The sequence below is a fragment of the Ambystoma mexicanum genome, chromosome 1p (assembly GCF_040938575.1).
Source record: "Ambystoma mexicanum isolate Mex_15411 chromosome 1p, UKY_AmexF1_1, whole genome shotgun sequence".
Classification (NCBI taxonomy): Eukaryota; Metazoa; Chordata; class Amphibia; order Caudata; family Ambystomatidae; genus Ambystoma; species Ambystoma mexicanum.
This window is the reverse complement of record NC_090921.1, coordinates 626598059-626615260: the sequence shown is the minus strand read 5'-3', so window position 1 is coordinate 626615260 and position 17202 is coordinate 626598059. Positions and strand designations below refer to the sequence as shown.

Here is a 17202-nt window from a genome sequence, read left to right as displayed (position 1 = left end):
TCTCTGCTCTTCCCTCCCTCGTATGCTCCTTCACTCCGCAGACCTCTTTTTCTCTTTATCTTCTCACTTCCACTTTCTTTCCATTCTCAGTTATCACCCACTCTCTTTTATCTGCTATGGCGCCACTTCTTTTTTATTCTTCGCTTTCAGCCCTCAATCACGTTGTTTTGACTCCTGTCTTCCTTGCTCATCCCCGGTCCCTTTGCTCAAATGGTACCCATTCCTCCATCCTATCCTCGTCGGTCTTCTTTCCAATCCTGCGTCTGCCATCCTCTTCCTCCTGCCCGGAGGCCTCGGCATACACCTGCGAGCAGCTCCGGCTCTGCCGCTCCTGCGTTCCCCAGGCTGGTTCCTGCCCGCCACTCTCATTGGTCAGCCGTTCCGTCACTCGGACTGGGCGGGTCTTCAGGGGAAAGTGGTGCTGAAGCTGCAGCTGAAACAGGAGAGAAACAGGCAACGGGAAGCGCCGAGCAGCACAGATTCCATCTCGGGGGCTCCAGAGACCGGGCGGGGATAGCGAAGGCACCCGGCTTCCCCCACAGCGGCCTCCAACCAGCTGCAGAGAGCCAGCGAAGTCCCATAGTCCTCGCCTGGTACCAACAGTTTGCCGAGGGGGAGCACTGGGCGGGGGCACCGCAGACCCACCACGACAGCTCTTCACCACACAGCCCCTACTACAGAGCAGCACAAGTAAGCGTCTATCCCGGAACAGCGGAGGCTCGGGTTCTGGGCTTCCTAATTCGTTCCCGTGTCTGTTGCTCCAGGAGGACGTCCCAGAACCTGACAGGAAACAAACGTTTGCAGTTGTTGACCTTTCACCGCTAGTCTATCTGCGCAACCCAGGCAATCATGCCCATCGGCCATTCTTATAACTAAGTTACTGCACATCTCTGCCTGTTCCCTTCAGTGACTGGCATTGCTGCTTTTTATCTATTGTCTGTCACACAGTGACTGCCCCTACCACCCATTCCGTAGACACTATATTCTATTAATCGTCTGCCCTGTGCATCCACAGTCCCCAAGCCAGGCAAATGTCCCTTCTTCCCCTTGCCTAGTCCCGGTAATACAATATATGGCTCCCCTGAGTCCTGCCTGTTCTCTGCAATCCAGTGACTGTTCCTCCCGCACATTATGTGTATCTTAGTGCTTCTCGCTCGCACCACCCCACCCTATAAGTAACTCTGAACCTGCAACTCCTCCCCAGACATCAGCCACTGCAATACTTGCCATCCTCTTGCGCTAGCTGCCCACGCTTCTGGCTGAGAACAACTAGAACCCAGTCAGACCTTCAGCAGTATGGACCTCAGGAGAGCTGTTGGTGTCCTTCAGAGTGAGCAGGGGGTGCAGCTACCAGTGTGCTCTCAATTGGCCCCTGAGAAAGAGGTACAGGGTAATTCACTGAGCCATGGGTCAGTAATGGGGGTGGGAGACAGCAAAGTTGGACAAGAGCATGTAGCTGAGATGCGACGTGGAGTACCTGGGCATGGATCTGTGGTGCAGAAAGGGGGTAGCATACTGGGGGAAAAGTCCCTGGTGGAGCCAGAGGGTGCTGTACTGGGGAAAGGGTCCATTATGGAGGACGTAGAAGAACATTTTAGCCAAGAGCCTATGGCAGGTTTGACGGACTGTCAACCCAAACCAATGTCTGGGTTATGGCAGGGTGTTCAAGGGCAAGGCCCAATGCTTGAGACAAGTGTCAGTGCACTGAAACATAAACCTGTGGTGGAGGCAGGGGGTGGAAGTGGCATTCGGCAACAAGGTCCTTCAGTGAAGTCAGTGGGTGGAATGCTGGGGCCTGGGCCTGTGGAGAACGTAAAGCATGGAGTACTGGGACGAGGACGTCAGATGGGGATGTCAAGTGGTATATTGGGGCATGCATCTATGAAGGAAGCAAAAAGGCACACACTGGGCCAAAAGATAGGGGATAAGGTGGCAGGAAGTGTACATAGTCGAGCTCCTTTTGAAGTGGGATGTGGCATACCGGGGCAAGGGTCTGTTAAAGAAGTGCAGGAGGAAATACTGCACCAAGAACCTATTTTAGAGGTGGAGATTGGTATACAGGAGGAAGGGCCAGTAGCGAAGGCAGTGGGTGGCATTGCAATGCAAGAGCCTGTGATGGAGGGAATAGATGGTATGCAAAAAATGGAGCATAGTACGGAGGGAATACAGTGCATGCTGAGGCAAGGGTCTGTAGTGGAGGTGGAAAATTGCATGATTAGGCAGAGGCCTCAGGTGGAGGCGTCAGCTGGTATTCTGAGACAAGGGCCTGCAGTGGAGGCTAGTGATGGTATAGAGTGGGGAGGATCAGTCATGGAGGCATTAGATGGAGTACTCCGGTATGGGCCAGAGATGGAGCCAGGAGGAAGCTCACTGGGACGAGTCCAAGGTGCAAGGGGGGAATCCAAAGGCAGGTTCCGCGTGAACTTTGTTGATTCCGGAAGCACGAGTGCGGAGAGTATGGGGAAGACGGAGAGTGAAGGTAGCCTGGGGCCAAGCAACACCTTCTACATGAGGACCTTCGGCCACAATACGATGGATGCAGTGCCCAGGATAGACCACTACAGGAACACCGTATCTGGCATCGGTGGCAAGATGGCGAGACCCAGCCTGGCGGAACTACATGACGAGCAGGTTAGACATGCATATAACTCACTGTGCACTGTACAGCTTGACTATCTTGGACCAGGTGCATAATATATTCAAAGATATCTCTTGTCGTAGTTGATTTGCCCTCCAAAGTCTCTTAACACAAGACATGCACACAGTGGAATGTCACCACAGATGTGGACTGTTGTATGTCTTTTGTCACAAGACATAGATCTTGTAAAATGTTTCATATAACAAAATAGGAGTTCATGTCCAAGGCTTTGTATGTGATTTAATCGTTGCTGGTTCTCTTATAAGACTCATTGAAGATGCATTGCAGTGAGCATTATGGCATGAGAAGTATACGTTTGTTAAGGCGCCTGCTGCCACCAATGTATTGCAAAGTTTTGCTCGCTGTGATATGTCCATTGAAATGTTTTGTGTGCCACAATATGGATTGCAGTAGGTCAATGCTATGACATGAGCATTCCAAGGCGCCTCTAGTTACGATGGGGCAGATTCTCAAAACCTTTTTTCTCTCAAGTGCCAAGATCCGCTAGCGCATTTCCTCACTAGTGCTCAAAAAGTCAATCTCCTCACCTCTTCCAAAAAAAGGAGAAGCCCAAATCACAAAAGGCTTCTGAATAAGCAGACCTTTGAGAATAGGGTGACCTAAGCATTTGTGAAAGCAGTGCAAACGAAATGTGCACATTCTCTGCACTCTTTTCATTTGCGCTGATTTTTGAGAAACAGGCCCAATATGAAACACTTGTGCATAGGCGCATTTGTAAATGCCATATCATATCATTTCAAGATGTGGTGATTTGATTTATTAGTACACTTTTGGCTTCTTGGGCCAGTCATGACAGAAGACATACATACAGTAGACAAACCATTGGTTAAAATATTGCAGCCAAGAACATCCAAACAGCCAAATCTCGACACACAATACATAAAATAACCTCAGGGACAACGCGCTCGCCTTGGAAGCAAGATGACGCGGAGCAACACAGCTTCGATACCCGTGTCCGCGCTTAGAAACTTCTGGGTATTAAGCACGTTATAAATACCCAATTATAAAATTGAATAACCCAGGGGAAATATAATTAGGGTATAAACCTTCCCTAGAAGCCGCTGAAGATCGATTAATAAACCTGGAGGAGCTTTCGTTTTAGCAACTAACTCAAATATTTCTCTAATTCTCCAGGTGCCAAGAATAGAGAAGTTGCTCATCTTAGTAATGTTCTGACCGAAGTCCCCTACGAGATCCCTCATCCCTGCATTACAATACTCTGAAAGACCTTGCCTCCGAAGTGTGGGAATAATGCAAGCAGACCTTTTAAATACAATGAAATAATCACAATACATTCCAATTCATTAGAAAGTTCCTCCAAAAAGTAGACCTTTAGATGTCCGTGTCCTGGGCAGATGAAGATCAGGCGGTGGAGCGTCCCCTCCTCTGCTTGGCACACTTTAACATGTAGTTCAAGATGTCACAGGACATGGTGCATCGAGCCATGGTATGCTTTGCAGAAAACACCTCCAGTATGAACTATGGGCAGTGCAAGGTGGCTCGTGAAAGAAATTGAAATGCCAGTTACAGGAAAAACATTGCCAGCAACATGCCACATCATCCATGTGATCACGCTTTGGATCTGTCTAAACAGTTCTTCTGGACCAAACAAACTGGAGTTAAAGACTATGCAAACTTCATGGCATAATACAATGGTTGCTCCTTCCTGCACTCTACTGCAAAACGTTTTTTTTAAGCAAAATTGGCAACTGATTGTCCAACGCCTGTATATTGCCCAATGCCTGTATATTGCAGCCTCCTCTATGTGAGATATCAATCCTGTTTTTTGTGTGTGCATGGTGCGTTAGAACACACCATGCACGGGGTATTTATCTAATATAGCCTGACTCCTTAAATTGCCCAAGCTGGCAAATATCTGTATTATTTCGGGTGTGTCATAGCAAATCGTAGCAATATAATACATAACAAAACCCTCTCTTTTTACGTGCACTGCAAAATAGTGCCAATATATTTTATATTTTTTGGGAAGAAAACTCACCTGAGGCACCAGCTTAGGTAGCCAGGGAAACATGTTTTAGGAGTAGAGGCAAGATGTAGCGATTTGGAGGAGAGAATTCCACTGAGGGGCAGGTCTCGCATCAAATATTCCACCCATAAACTAGCACCTCAGGAAGAGTGGGAAGGTGGCTTCAAAGTAGGAGGGCCCTGTGTTTCCGAGGCGCAATGTGAAAATGTCTTTCATGGAATGGTTTTAGGGGTGTGTCAGAGTTGCGCAGCACAGCTTATTGGCCATGGTTCAGATGTCCGTCTTTAAGTTGGGCAGTTTTACAGACCGGTTGCAAAATCGTTTAGCACTTGTTTTATAAAACCTGACCGATTCTGATGTGTTCCTAAAGTGAGGTAAATGTTATTGTGGCTCTGTTGTCTCGAATCATTGCATTCCCAACTGGTGTTATTTTGAGTATGGACGTGTAACCCAATGTCGTTGATTTGATTTTGAATCATACGTAACATGCAACCGGGCAGGAAAAAACCTGCATCTGGGGGTGAATGGAAACAGGCGATGAGAAATAAGGAAGGGAAACGAGTGCTTAGCTGAACAGAATAAGTGAGTTTTCAAAGCTTTCAGAAATTGGTAAAACCCTCACTAGCTCAAACTTCTAACCGATGACCATTCTAGAAATATGGGCATTTATAGAAACAAAAAAATAACCTCTTGCCTTACATTTTACTTTAGGAATATGGAGCATAAAATAATTTTCATATCAAAGGTAACGGGATGTTTGTACCATTTCATCTTCATTTCAAGGTACTTAGGGGCAAAACATGAAGAGATTTAAAAGCCATACAAAGAATCTTAAAACTGTCCCCCAGGCTTACTCGAAGTCGCTGTAATGATTGTCCCAAAGAAGTAACCAAGATTCTTTTGGACTGATCAAAGATCAGATTTATCACTGTATTTTGGATTCCTTGAAGGCGTTCAAGTTGATATAAAGGAATTCCGACAAACAGAGCATGCCTTTAGCCACATTTTGAGTTGATCAATGACCCGGCTGCCGGGCCATGGTCATCCTTATGTAGGTATGGGAGAATCGAGGAAGCTGATGAAGTTCAAGAAAAGGACTTGGCTACTTCGCCTACCTGAGCAGAGATAGCTAAATCAGCTCAGCTAAAACATTCCCAGGCTCTTTATTTTGTTGGAAAAGGTTCTCAGGAAATCCAAGATTGTTAGGTGGAGGGAGCCTGCATAGCTAATTCTTAGGATTGCATGTGGGCTCAGGATCATAAGCTCTGTTTTGTTTGGATTTAGTTGGTATCTGTTATGTAGCACCCTGCAATTAATATCATCCATATAACTAGAGATGTTGCGGACATCATCCTCAGGTCCCTTTTCTCTGACTAATCTGGGTATTGCTGCATATGAATGGTAAGATAAATCATACTTAGAATAAATGGATATTAAAGAGGCACCATTTTGCTGAGGATGAAGAAAGAAAACCAAAAGGCCAATTGTATCCTTGGAGGACAGTCTTCTATGTGTGATTTGAACCATGAGGGTGCTGCGTCTGTGGCATTTACAATCTCAGTAAGATGATGCAAGTACACCTGATGGTCAACCGTATCAAAGGCTGCTGAGAGGTCAAGCATCACCAGTATCGTGAGGCATCCATCATCATCAGCGGCCAGACAGATGTCATCCAGACGGACATCAAAATTGGCCCCAGTCGCATGACAAGGCCAGAACCCAGACAGAAAACTATCCAAAATCTTGTTAGATTCAACAAAATGTTGATTCTGGGATCTAATAACCCGCTCAAGAATTTTTGTTAGCCAAGGAAGAACGGCAAAAGGATGACAGTTGTTACAGTTAGTAGGGAGTGATGGCTTTTTCAAGAGAAGCATGACTATTGAGTGCTTTAAGGGCTTGGGAACTATCCCATCTGAAACACATTGATTTATAAAACTTGTAATGGGGATAACAGCAGCCTAATAGTGAGTCTTAGCAAACCTGCAGTGCATCTTCAGATTAACAAGTTGGATGTAAAGCTTTCAGTCATGGCAAGATTTCATTTGTAGTGATTGGGTGAACATTATAAAGAGAAAGGGAAGGGAAGTGATTTCAGTTCTAGTGGAATGGAGTTGCTTTTTCTTTTCATAATATCCTATTTGAAATAAAGAAGGCTTTACTGCTCTTCAATGTCCTTTACAGATTTTTGGAGTGGATTACACACAATTGGGATTTAAAAACGTTAGAAAAACTTGAAACAACTGCCGGAGGGTTGGTTTTGGTTTCCTAATAGTTTTTTTGGGAGAAAAAATCTTTTGGTATCAAAGGGGGATTTTTAAAAGGCAGAATGATTTTTCTCCCAGTGTTTTCCTTTCTAACGATACTGAGCTTCAAGAGATTTAACATAAATGGAGAACAAGGGTAAATAACATTTCTTGGGATGTCTAGATTGAAGTGGGGCTCCTGGATTTCATAATTTATTAAAACAGGGATCAAATGCATCAAAGGAAACAGAGCAATATATCGGGCTCAGATTCCTTAAATTGTGACTACAGGAACTTATTTCTCTTTCGACTCAAATTAGAAGAAAAACTGAACTAGAGTTGTTATTGCAAAATGAGTTATGAAAATCGAACTGCTTAATAAAACAACCTGTCCAGAGGACTGCGCAGTTAAGACTAATATGTAAATTCCTAGCGATCACTTCATCAAGGCAGTCGCCTTTTATATGGGAGAGTGGCATTATAATGATCTACAGTGCATCCAAACATTTAGTAATAAAAAATGGTTACGGTAAAGAGCTTAACTAGCCAAAAACTCTTCCAACACATCCAGAAAACACTTAGGGTAACAGTTGGTTGATAAAGACAAAAGTCCTTTCACGGTTATTAAGGATTAAAAACAATATAACAAAATGGGCCGGGGAGATTCAGCCGCGTTGAAACTAGATTTAAAAATTACCAAAACAGGGGGGCGCTGTTACGCAGTGAGCATGATATGATATGGCATTTACAACGCGCCTATATACAAGTATTTCAAGGCGCGACAAGGCAAGGGAGGGGGAAACAGGAATGACGGAGACAACGATCTTACTAGGCCAGGTGACATTGAGATTATGCAACTGCAGTGGAAGGGGAAACTTGCAGGGAGAAGGAGAGGAGGCAGTGCAGTACATGCGATCAACTGTAAAAAATAATAATAAATAGAATAAATAAAAGCAATAAGTAAAATGTGCCGCCAGCTGATTGCAAGTGCAAGGGTAAGTGCAGACATCCGGTGTCAAGTGCTGGTACTGGGCTGTAGGGATACAGAGTAAAGTCTCCAAGTGTGGGGGTTACCAGGGAGGCAGTGCAGGGGTTCAACTGGCACGGGAGGAGACCTGGGCCTGAGATCAGAGGGTGGCCAGGTGACCAGTGCAGTGGAAGATGGCTGCTTCTGCCTGAACCTCTGTGCTCACCTATCGCTTGCAATCTCAAAGCGCCCACCAACACTGTGCATATGGAGTTGGACCCGAATGGAAAACTCTAGGGCAGCCTTGTGGGAAGATCTGGTGCAATCCTTGGAGATAGAGGTGCTGCGGGGGCCTGGTGCTGCTCTGCATGTAGACCAGGCCTGGAGAGCTCTGGTGGAACAAGGAGACTGGTGAGTGGGATCTCTTGGGGCGACTGAGTTGCCACTATGATTGGACTGGCCTGTGAGGAGGCAGCATCCCACTGGAGTGGTGAAGCTGTGCTGGAGGTGCTGCATGCCCCCACGGTGCAAATCCCACGCCCCTCACTTGATATTCTGTTGAACTTGAGGTGAGACAGCAAGGGCCCTGGTTTGCGTCCAGACAGGTTTGGCGTGATCCACTGTCTGCTCACAGGGGGCAGTTGCTCTGGAAAGGGGAGTGGTACGGGGCACCCTAGAGGGGACGACATTGCCCATGGAGAGTTGATTCGTACCCCACCAGGTCTGGGGGAGCATTTTCACACTAACCCAGAGCTGCAGCATTAAAAGCCCAATTATACTAGTGCCACTGTAAGGGGCCCATTTACCCACCCACTAAATGATGGCCAACTCAGCAACCTGGACTCTTGAGTGCATGGCATGAGGCTCACTTGTGATGACCCTAGCCATGGCGATCGCTATTTCCAACACTTCTGGCTGGCCTGTTGGCACAGTGCTGGGATGGTCTGATGCCTTGCACCCCTCTGAATGACAATGCCAAAAGACATGCACAAAAAACAAGGAAGCACGGATACCTTCACAAAATGTACACTAAAAGCTTCTGGTCTGAGTGGCAGTGAAGCAATGTCTTTCCAACTGCAGATGAACCCACAGAACCGCAGACAATTTTGACCAGCATGAGTAAGAGTTTCTCTTCCGTCAATGCCAAACTAGATGATATTTTACAGCAAACATTGCTTCCGTGAATATCAAGCTGAAGAAAGCACAGCGGCTGAGACTATAGTTGGTTTAGTCAAAGATGATGTTTCTGCAATGAAGGCAGAGCTCACGGCCCTTACCAAAACAGTTAAAATCACCCAGAAAAAATTTGATGAGTTGAAATCGCGATCTTGCCGCAATACATTTGCCTTCTATTCATTCTGGAGGGTCCCATCACTGGCAGCATGGAGGCATTTCTTGAGAGTACACTACTAACCCTATTCGAGCAACCCAAACTAGTGCCTATTTTTATTTTTGAGCGAGTGCATAGATCTCCTGTTGCTAGGCCCAAAACAGAAGCATCTCCGGGACCCATCATTGCTAGATTCCTCAACTTTAGGGACAGATACGGTATCCTGCGAGTAGCCGGATACAAGGGCAAACTCCATCTAGGTTCTAACGGGCTCCAAATATAGCCAGATTTTTCTCTCACTGTACAGCTAGAGAGAAAAACCTTTGTGGGAGTTAAGAAATAGTTATGAAAGAGCCATATCTTATTCCATGCTATAACCAGTAAAATTGATTTTCAAAATACAACTTACTTTTTTGCGCTACCTGGTGTAGCACTGATCTTTATCGAAAACAATATCCCGAGCTCTAGATCATAAGATGAGTCAGCAGGCCCATTAAGGTCTGTCTAACCTATACTTGGTCAAGCTATAAATGTTGAAGTGTGCATTCGGATTCATACTAGTTGAACATATTTAGTTTCTTTGAGGGTCTATAGTGATGGTGTGACTGCCATGTACAGTTTATACTGAGCTAAATTGCTTGTTGGAAATGAGTTCTAAGGAGGGCTATTACATTGCTACACTACTGGGGGTTTCATAGTGGTGAGGACAGGGGTGCTAAAGTTGTGGGTTGTTGTGGTTAAAATTCAAACTTGACAACAATATTTGAGACAAATATGGTAGTGCAAGTATATGTGGAGATTGGAGTGACAACGTGTATTCGACTTTGACTAAAGATTTTAATATACTAACTCTCCATCACAGGTGAGGTGGTATGTAGTAGTTGGAACATACGAGGTATGGACAATCCGGTTAAGATGCAGAAAGTACTAGTTCACATTGAGAGCCACAGGGTTGGTATCATGTTCTTGCAAGAAACACATGCTACTGCCAAGATACATTCCCATTTTTATCAAACATGGCGAGGTAATAAACTGTATACTTCATACTCTATGCACTCGAGGGCAGTATTCACAATTTTGTATAGATGCCTAATGTTCACTATGGGGCACTATGTCGTAGTGTATGGCAGGATTGTGGGGAAATTCTGTTGGTGAGCACATATGGTCCTAACATTGATGACCTCGCTAATGGATATATGCATTTTTATGATGGTGCTGATACTATGGAGGGTGAATTTAATATGACACTTGACACAGCACTCAATCGCTCAGGCAAGAGACTGATGGGCCTAGCAGCTTGTGTCCTCCTTGATGGCTGGAAATGCCCAGATTTAATAGATGCATGGCGGGCACTACACCAGAGCAGTCAGGAGGATTGTTATTATTCCACAATATACGACTCGTCCTCCAGGATCGAATTATGGCTCCTCTCCCCCACCCTCAAGAAATTGGTGTCTGCTACTAAGATCCTTCCGAGAACTTACTCAAACCACTCTTCTATCCTGCTAAACCTAACACTTGTACAGCGACACAAGCAATATAATAGATGGAGACGTAAACCACTGGTGCTGCATGACATTGCTTTCTCATCGAAGAATCATGACAACATAAAAATGTTCTTTGGAACAAATACTGGTTCGGTGCGAGACCATTGGAGAAAGGTGAGAAAGGAGGGGAAACATGGGGGTAAAACAGGCACATTTGACATGCAAAACCAGTTCTAATACCAATACCTTGTACATTTCCTTTTGTGCTATTAGTTGAGGGGCATCTGTTGCAATAACCTTGTCCCTCGTATTTTGAATCAAGGAAAGATTTGCCTACTGGGGATGCATTGATAATGAAGCATACAATCATGCACTTCCAGACTTTGTTTCTGAATTTGTGGAAAAGGCTCTGTGTGATGTCATTAATCCAAGATGCCCATCATTCTGGATATTAATTTAGTTTTTCGAGCTGTAATTGCTTTTAGGGAGGCTCTATAAAAATTTGCTAAGTAGGTTTTTTGTTAAACATGATCAAAGGAATAGAAACGTTTGTACATGGACATTTGTGATATCTTTTACCGTTTCTGAGCTGTAGCCTCAGAAATTACTGCTACTTCATCGTAAACCTTCGACAGTATGCTCAATAAATTAGAACGTTTGAAATAATGTGCAAATTTCTCGTTGAAATATACGATTTATTGAAACTACAATAGCTATTTACATTTAAAGAGAGAAATTAAGGTTTTACGGGTCATCTTCTGAGCCTCAGAGTTCATTTTCATTATCTACAAAATTGTTATCGCAGATCTCTTTGTCGCCACCACACTTACAGTTCTGTGCACCTTATTGACTCAGCTCAGCATGTGCAATGCACAGCACATCATCCTTTGACGTATGCACACCGTACAAGCTGTACAATTGATTTGTGCACATGGAAGCATACACATAGTAGGAGAATATTATCTGCCTTCTCCCACCCGAATTGTGATGGCTCTGGGAGATTCGGGTGTTGTTGAACAACGCGTTGCCACTGGTAATGAGGCCTTAATATGTATGATAATCAGAGATGATCTTGTTGGCAGATTTTCAATTTGCATCTCTTTTTTTTCCTTAACGCCTACGAACGCAGTTGACCAGTGTCCAAAATCTTTGTTCCTGGAGAGTAGACTCGACAAATGAATCACTCTATGAATCGTTCATCTTCCTTCTTAAATTCTTCTAGACATTCAAGCCTTCCCAAAGCGTCAAGGATTTCTTTTTCTGAAGTCTTGAAAACATTCCAGAAAGATAGTTTTCTTTTCTTCATAAAGCACCCAGGAACGTCACACCCTGAAACAGTATAAAGGCCTAGTAATGCTTGCATTTGTAAGCCCTAAGCAGTAGCACACACGTTTGAGATCTATACATCTTCTATTAGTTCCAACTCCTGTGACAAACACGCTGTCAGATGGGAAACCCAGTAACCACCACAGTGAAAAGACAAAAACATTGATATTGAGTGAAAAAATGTGGATGCTAGTAGAATGATGATATGATACATAAAGGGAGTGAAGACTTGTTTTGTGTCTGCCTCCTCATGTGTGCTTTCAAAATCTCCAACATCATTTCCATCTCATGAATTGGCTCTATTTGAGAGCTAAGCTGTTAAATATTCTTTAGTTTTAGAATGCAATAGGAGGGTTCACATGGAAAATGTTACAATGTTTATAGAATCTGTGATTATGTGCTCAACAAGTGTTGCTCTTCCTGCTCTTTTCTTTACATGGAGTTCCTGAGAGAATTTCCTAGGTGGGTATCAAATGCTGAGTGAGTTTCATCATACTTGAGCAGAAAAGGTTCTATTTTCTTGTTGAATTCAATTGCAAGGTCATGGCATGTCTTCACATATGACGGTTTCTGCAGTGCTTGCAATTCTGCCATTCTGCCAAGGACAGCTGCTCAATATGTTTTCTCTGGTACTGATAATCAGTCCTCAGTAACTAATGAAGAGACCTCTGCCATGTTGCTTGAAACCTCAGTTTGTTCTTCCTCTTCCAGTATCTTCATCAGCTTGCTTTTGTTTGCAGCTAAAATCATTGTACCATCTAAGATAAAAATTGAAAAAGGTACTGCAGAAAATTCATAATTACTCAAGTATTCCTGTAGATCAATGTCAGTTCAACTTTCTGAAGGAATCGGCAAACGTGTGAACAGAAAACGAGCTGCCTTCAACTGCACTATAGTGTCTGATACTTTTGTCTTAACAACTTTGTGTGCACTTTTACACAGCTGAAGGTTCTCTTTCTTCATTGGTGCCCACAGGCTACAACTGTCTGATTCAATCCGGTCTTCTTTAAGGCAGTTGTACATTTGGGAACCTTTTTCTGTCATTCTTAATGTGTCCTTCTGAATTATTTAATCTAAAACTACCTTTGTCGAGATATTGATGAATTCTTTTCCATCATAATTCACAGGATTAGTCAGTTTCATGATCGTTGTAGATCTGTTGAACATCTCCCTTTTGGCGTGTGGTTTTGGGTGCTGTTAGGTGGTGATGTTTTGACCATTCGTAATCTGTGATTTCTACAATCTTTTTTTGCTTCTTTAGATAGCCTGGATAGCTCACGGGAGGCTAAAAAGAATCATGCTAGAGCCCTTTTCTTTTGAGTAATATTCCCCACCCCACCAAGTACTTTCATTGCCCTGTTTTGATGTTCCAGCGCTTCATCTGTACCTAAAACACACAAGGGTACTTTTGTCTTGCTTACTACCCAATTGCCTTTCTGAAACTCACTCCACAAGTCCGGTTGTTTGCTTTCAAGTTGTTTCATTTCAGCTAAGTACCATGCTATCATACTTGCATAGTTTATAAATACGTAATTTACAAACTCTTCAAGTGATGCAAGGTGTTAATCCCAGTTTGGGGTTCGGAAGGATTAGATTAATAAAAGAATTGTGTCCACCATATGAATTTAATGAAGAGCAACTATGAATGTTGGTTTTTCTTAAGATTCTTTAAACTCAAATGCTTCTGTTTGTGTCATCACATTCAAATGTGTCCGAACTGTCACAATGTTATAATGGACTGATTTTGTTTCTTGGATATCAACCACATGTAAGCTTTTAAGTAACTTTGTAAGCTTAGGTTCCATCCTTTCCTTGATTTCAACATGCTCTTTGTAGAATTCATTGATGATGCATTTGAAAAGTTCAAGCCTTAGTGATGTGTTTGCTTCAACTGTTATTCTTATACACTTTCCTGATAGAAGCTTCAACACAACATTTGCATCATAAAGTACAGTTCTGAGGCCTTGTTGTCTGTACAATCCAAGAAAGAAGCAATAGCTCTAAGCATCACCATTATTATATGTAGCTAACCTTGTCTAAGTTTCCAGTTCTTTGACAAGTGTTTTTTATCCATAGCAAATTTTAAAACAGGCTTGTAAAGGCAACGGGCCTCATCATGAGGTGGGCGGTAGCTCTTAAATGTGGCAGTAACAGTAATGCTGCTGCATTTAAGGGCTGGCCTAATCACAAGTTGGGCGCTAAATGGGCTGTGCCACCTCCAGATTTTTTCTGCAGGTAAAAATCCAATTTAGCACCCTGTTTTCAGCGCAATTACCGCTAGCTCTGTTAGCGCGCAGTATTTGTGCCAAAAATGCCCAATGGGGTTTTACCGTTAACGCCCAACCCATGATCCGGCGCTAATAGTGCCGGACCGGTTGGCGCAAACGCTATTAGAGTTGGGCGCTATTACTGCTGGAATACCGCCCAACTCATGATGAGAGCCAAAGATCCAATGTTACAACTGTTATTGATTCTGGGGTGACAACAGATGTTATTTTCTCCAACTTCTTCATAAATGTGTGCTGTTTGTGTGCTGGTTGGGATGGCATCTATGAGCGGGAGTACACAAACTTTAGTTTCTTTAGTTGGAGGATCATTTACAATGGACCACAACTGTATTGAGTAGTTCGTACTCTCACATTCATCAGTCTTGGTTTCTTCAGTGAGATTACAATGTGTACCCAGCAATTCTTCATCAAAACATTCTTGAAAATTACTCAACAGCAAGACTTCTGCCATCATTCAAAGTAGGTCCTGAAACCTATTGTAATCTAAAATAACCTTACTGTTCTCTGTATAATGAGTTATTTGACTGCGTACAGGATTCTGTGGTCTACACCCTTTGGAAATATTGCAAGACATGACCTCAGGCAGGGACTGAGGAATCTTCTGCAGTGATTGAAGTGATGATGGTCCTGATATTTCAATTGAGATTAGGACATCTAACCCCTCATTCTCCTGACAGACCACCATAACTGTACCATGCAAAATTCCTTTACGGTACAGAGTATCCTTGAGGAAGTCTATGTTGTCAGCAGCACAATAGACAAATATACCTCTGACTAACTCTGAGGGAACCCAAAAGCCTCCGTACTCATCCATGCGCTTTATTACCTAGGTGGCTATCTGTGTCTCAAACCAAAGGACTTGTTTTTGTAATCTGTAGAAGCCCCCATGCTATGCATACATTGAATGATAAATTTGCTGCAGGTAGCTGTGTGCATTGTGTGCATTGTGCATTGTGAGCCCAACTGCCCAAGGGCATTTCACGGGTATGCTGTGTTGTACAAGTGCTCACGTAGGAAGCGTGTTGTGGTGATAGCATTTCATATATAACCATCTGTGACAATTTATGAGCCCTGTTTAATACAGTGGTATCTGGCTTTTCTCAATTACTTTTCATACCCATCTATCCTTTACAACACCACTTGTAAAAAAGAACAACTTCCTTTAGAACAACATATGCCAAATTGACTTCTTCAAAACCGCCAGTGAATTTCCATTTTTCACAAGTGAGTATGGCTCTCTGTAAAATCGTATCTTTTTCAAGAAGGTTTCTCATATTTTTCTCAATATCCTCAAATTCTTCTTCTACATGAGATAGTGCAACATCAGCTGTTAATTTCAGTGATACTCGCTGTGTTTCATTTACCCTTTAGGGATTACTAAAAATATTCCCAATACATTCAAGCTTTTGATTTGTTTTCTTGTTTTCATCTGTCCTTCTTCTAAACCATTGTTAGCTGCAATTCTCCTGTAAAGCTTTTCAATTTCCCACATTGTTGTTACATTGCCTTCAAGGAGAACATCTCTGATTGAAGATACAAATTCAACATGTGTTGCTTCATAAGACAATGAATTTGGCTGCATCTTTCCACTTAGTGTCATCCTGCGTCGTATGACATTCACTACAGGAGTTCCAACATAGCTTGTGATATGCAATTTCCCTTGTGTGAGGGTCTCCATGATCCGTACAATCGCTAAGATGAATCTTCAATTTGTAATTGTTAGGCAGTTCTACTGCTTTCGTCAAACGATGCCTGCTGAGCATGTTGCTATCAAATATAATTGATTTCAACTTTTTGCCATCTTCATTGCAAAAGAAGAGGTATTTTTAATCTTGTATTGTAGCTTCGTTCTACTTCTTCCTTTTCTTCATGGCTGGAGATAGACGACTTTGGCTCACATAACTGCTCTCCATACAATCTTTTGCTTTGATCCATGTTTGCCTTATGGGTATATTTTCATGTAGCATTTCGAATGCCATGCTGCTTTTTCATTTTTCAGTTTATCAAGTTGCCTAATTGAAAACTTATGTTCAAGTATTCGTTATTGTTCCACACAGCTCTCCTCTTAATACACTCAGAAAACCTTTTCATGACTTTTGGATCAACCAAGGGTGATTTCATTGTTTTTGACATAAGATACACAAGGAAAAGTTTGTAATCTGTTTTCTTTTTTTGGCTGATGGTGTAAGTTTGAAATGACTTTCTATATCTGGAGATATCGACATTTTGAAACAAAATTATTTTACTGGAAGATAGAATGACATTTCACGCTTTAACTACTCTTAAATAATTCTCAAATTTTCTTGCCAATTACCTGCAACAAAATAGGAGGAAACATGTTTTAGAAATCATGAAAAACGAACTGCAAACACAAACTTCTAAAATATAAGATATAACATTAATTTAAGGACCTTCTTTATTCCGTTTTTATGGTGAACTAAAGGGGTAGTTAGAAAATATTTGATTGGAACAATCTAAAAAGAGTTATAGATCAAATTCTGATTAATAAATTGTAGCGGTGACCATCTTGAATTGATGATTTCACACAGACCCTCTGCTACACATTAAGACAAAACACCTGGTAATACATGATTATATGTGTGAGAATGGGGCAGGGATGTCATTTCCCCAAAATTACAGGGGTAGCGGAAGTGACATCACATGACCCTTGACCTCATCACAGGAAGTGATGTCATTTGACCCCCACCCCAAAGTGACATCACGGGAAGCGATGGAACACAACCGTTTACCCCTTGACAAAAACAGGAAGTGGCATCACATAGGATTGTTTCTAAGTACACTATGAAATAAATGGTTACAATATCACTGTAACGTGATGTATTTTTCATACAAGAATGGATCACCATATGCATTGGCAGAAAAAAACATGCTATAACTGCATTTAGCAAAAA

The 17202-nt window shown here is 42.8% G+C and overlaps 1 protein-coding gene across 1 annotated transcript in view; it reads left to right on the top strand.

Annotated features, from left to right (window-relative positions):
- The first annotated feature begins 422 nt into the window (after positions 1–422).
- The window catches only part of LOC138577272 (solute carrier family 12 member 2-like), a 953949-nt gene continuing 937169 nt past the window's right edge, over positions 423–17202 (top strand). Inside the window, exon 1 of the mRNA XM_069649614.1 lies at positions 423–2631. Coding sequence (XP_069505715.1) covers positions 1297–2631 — 1335 coding nt within the window. The 5' untranslated portion in view covers positions 423–1296. The remainder of the gene's footprint in view (positions 2632–17202) is intronic.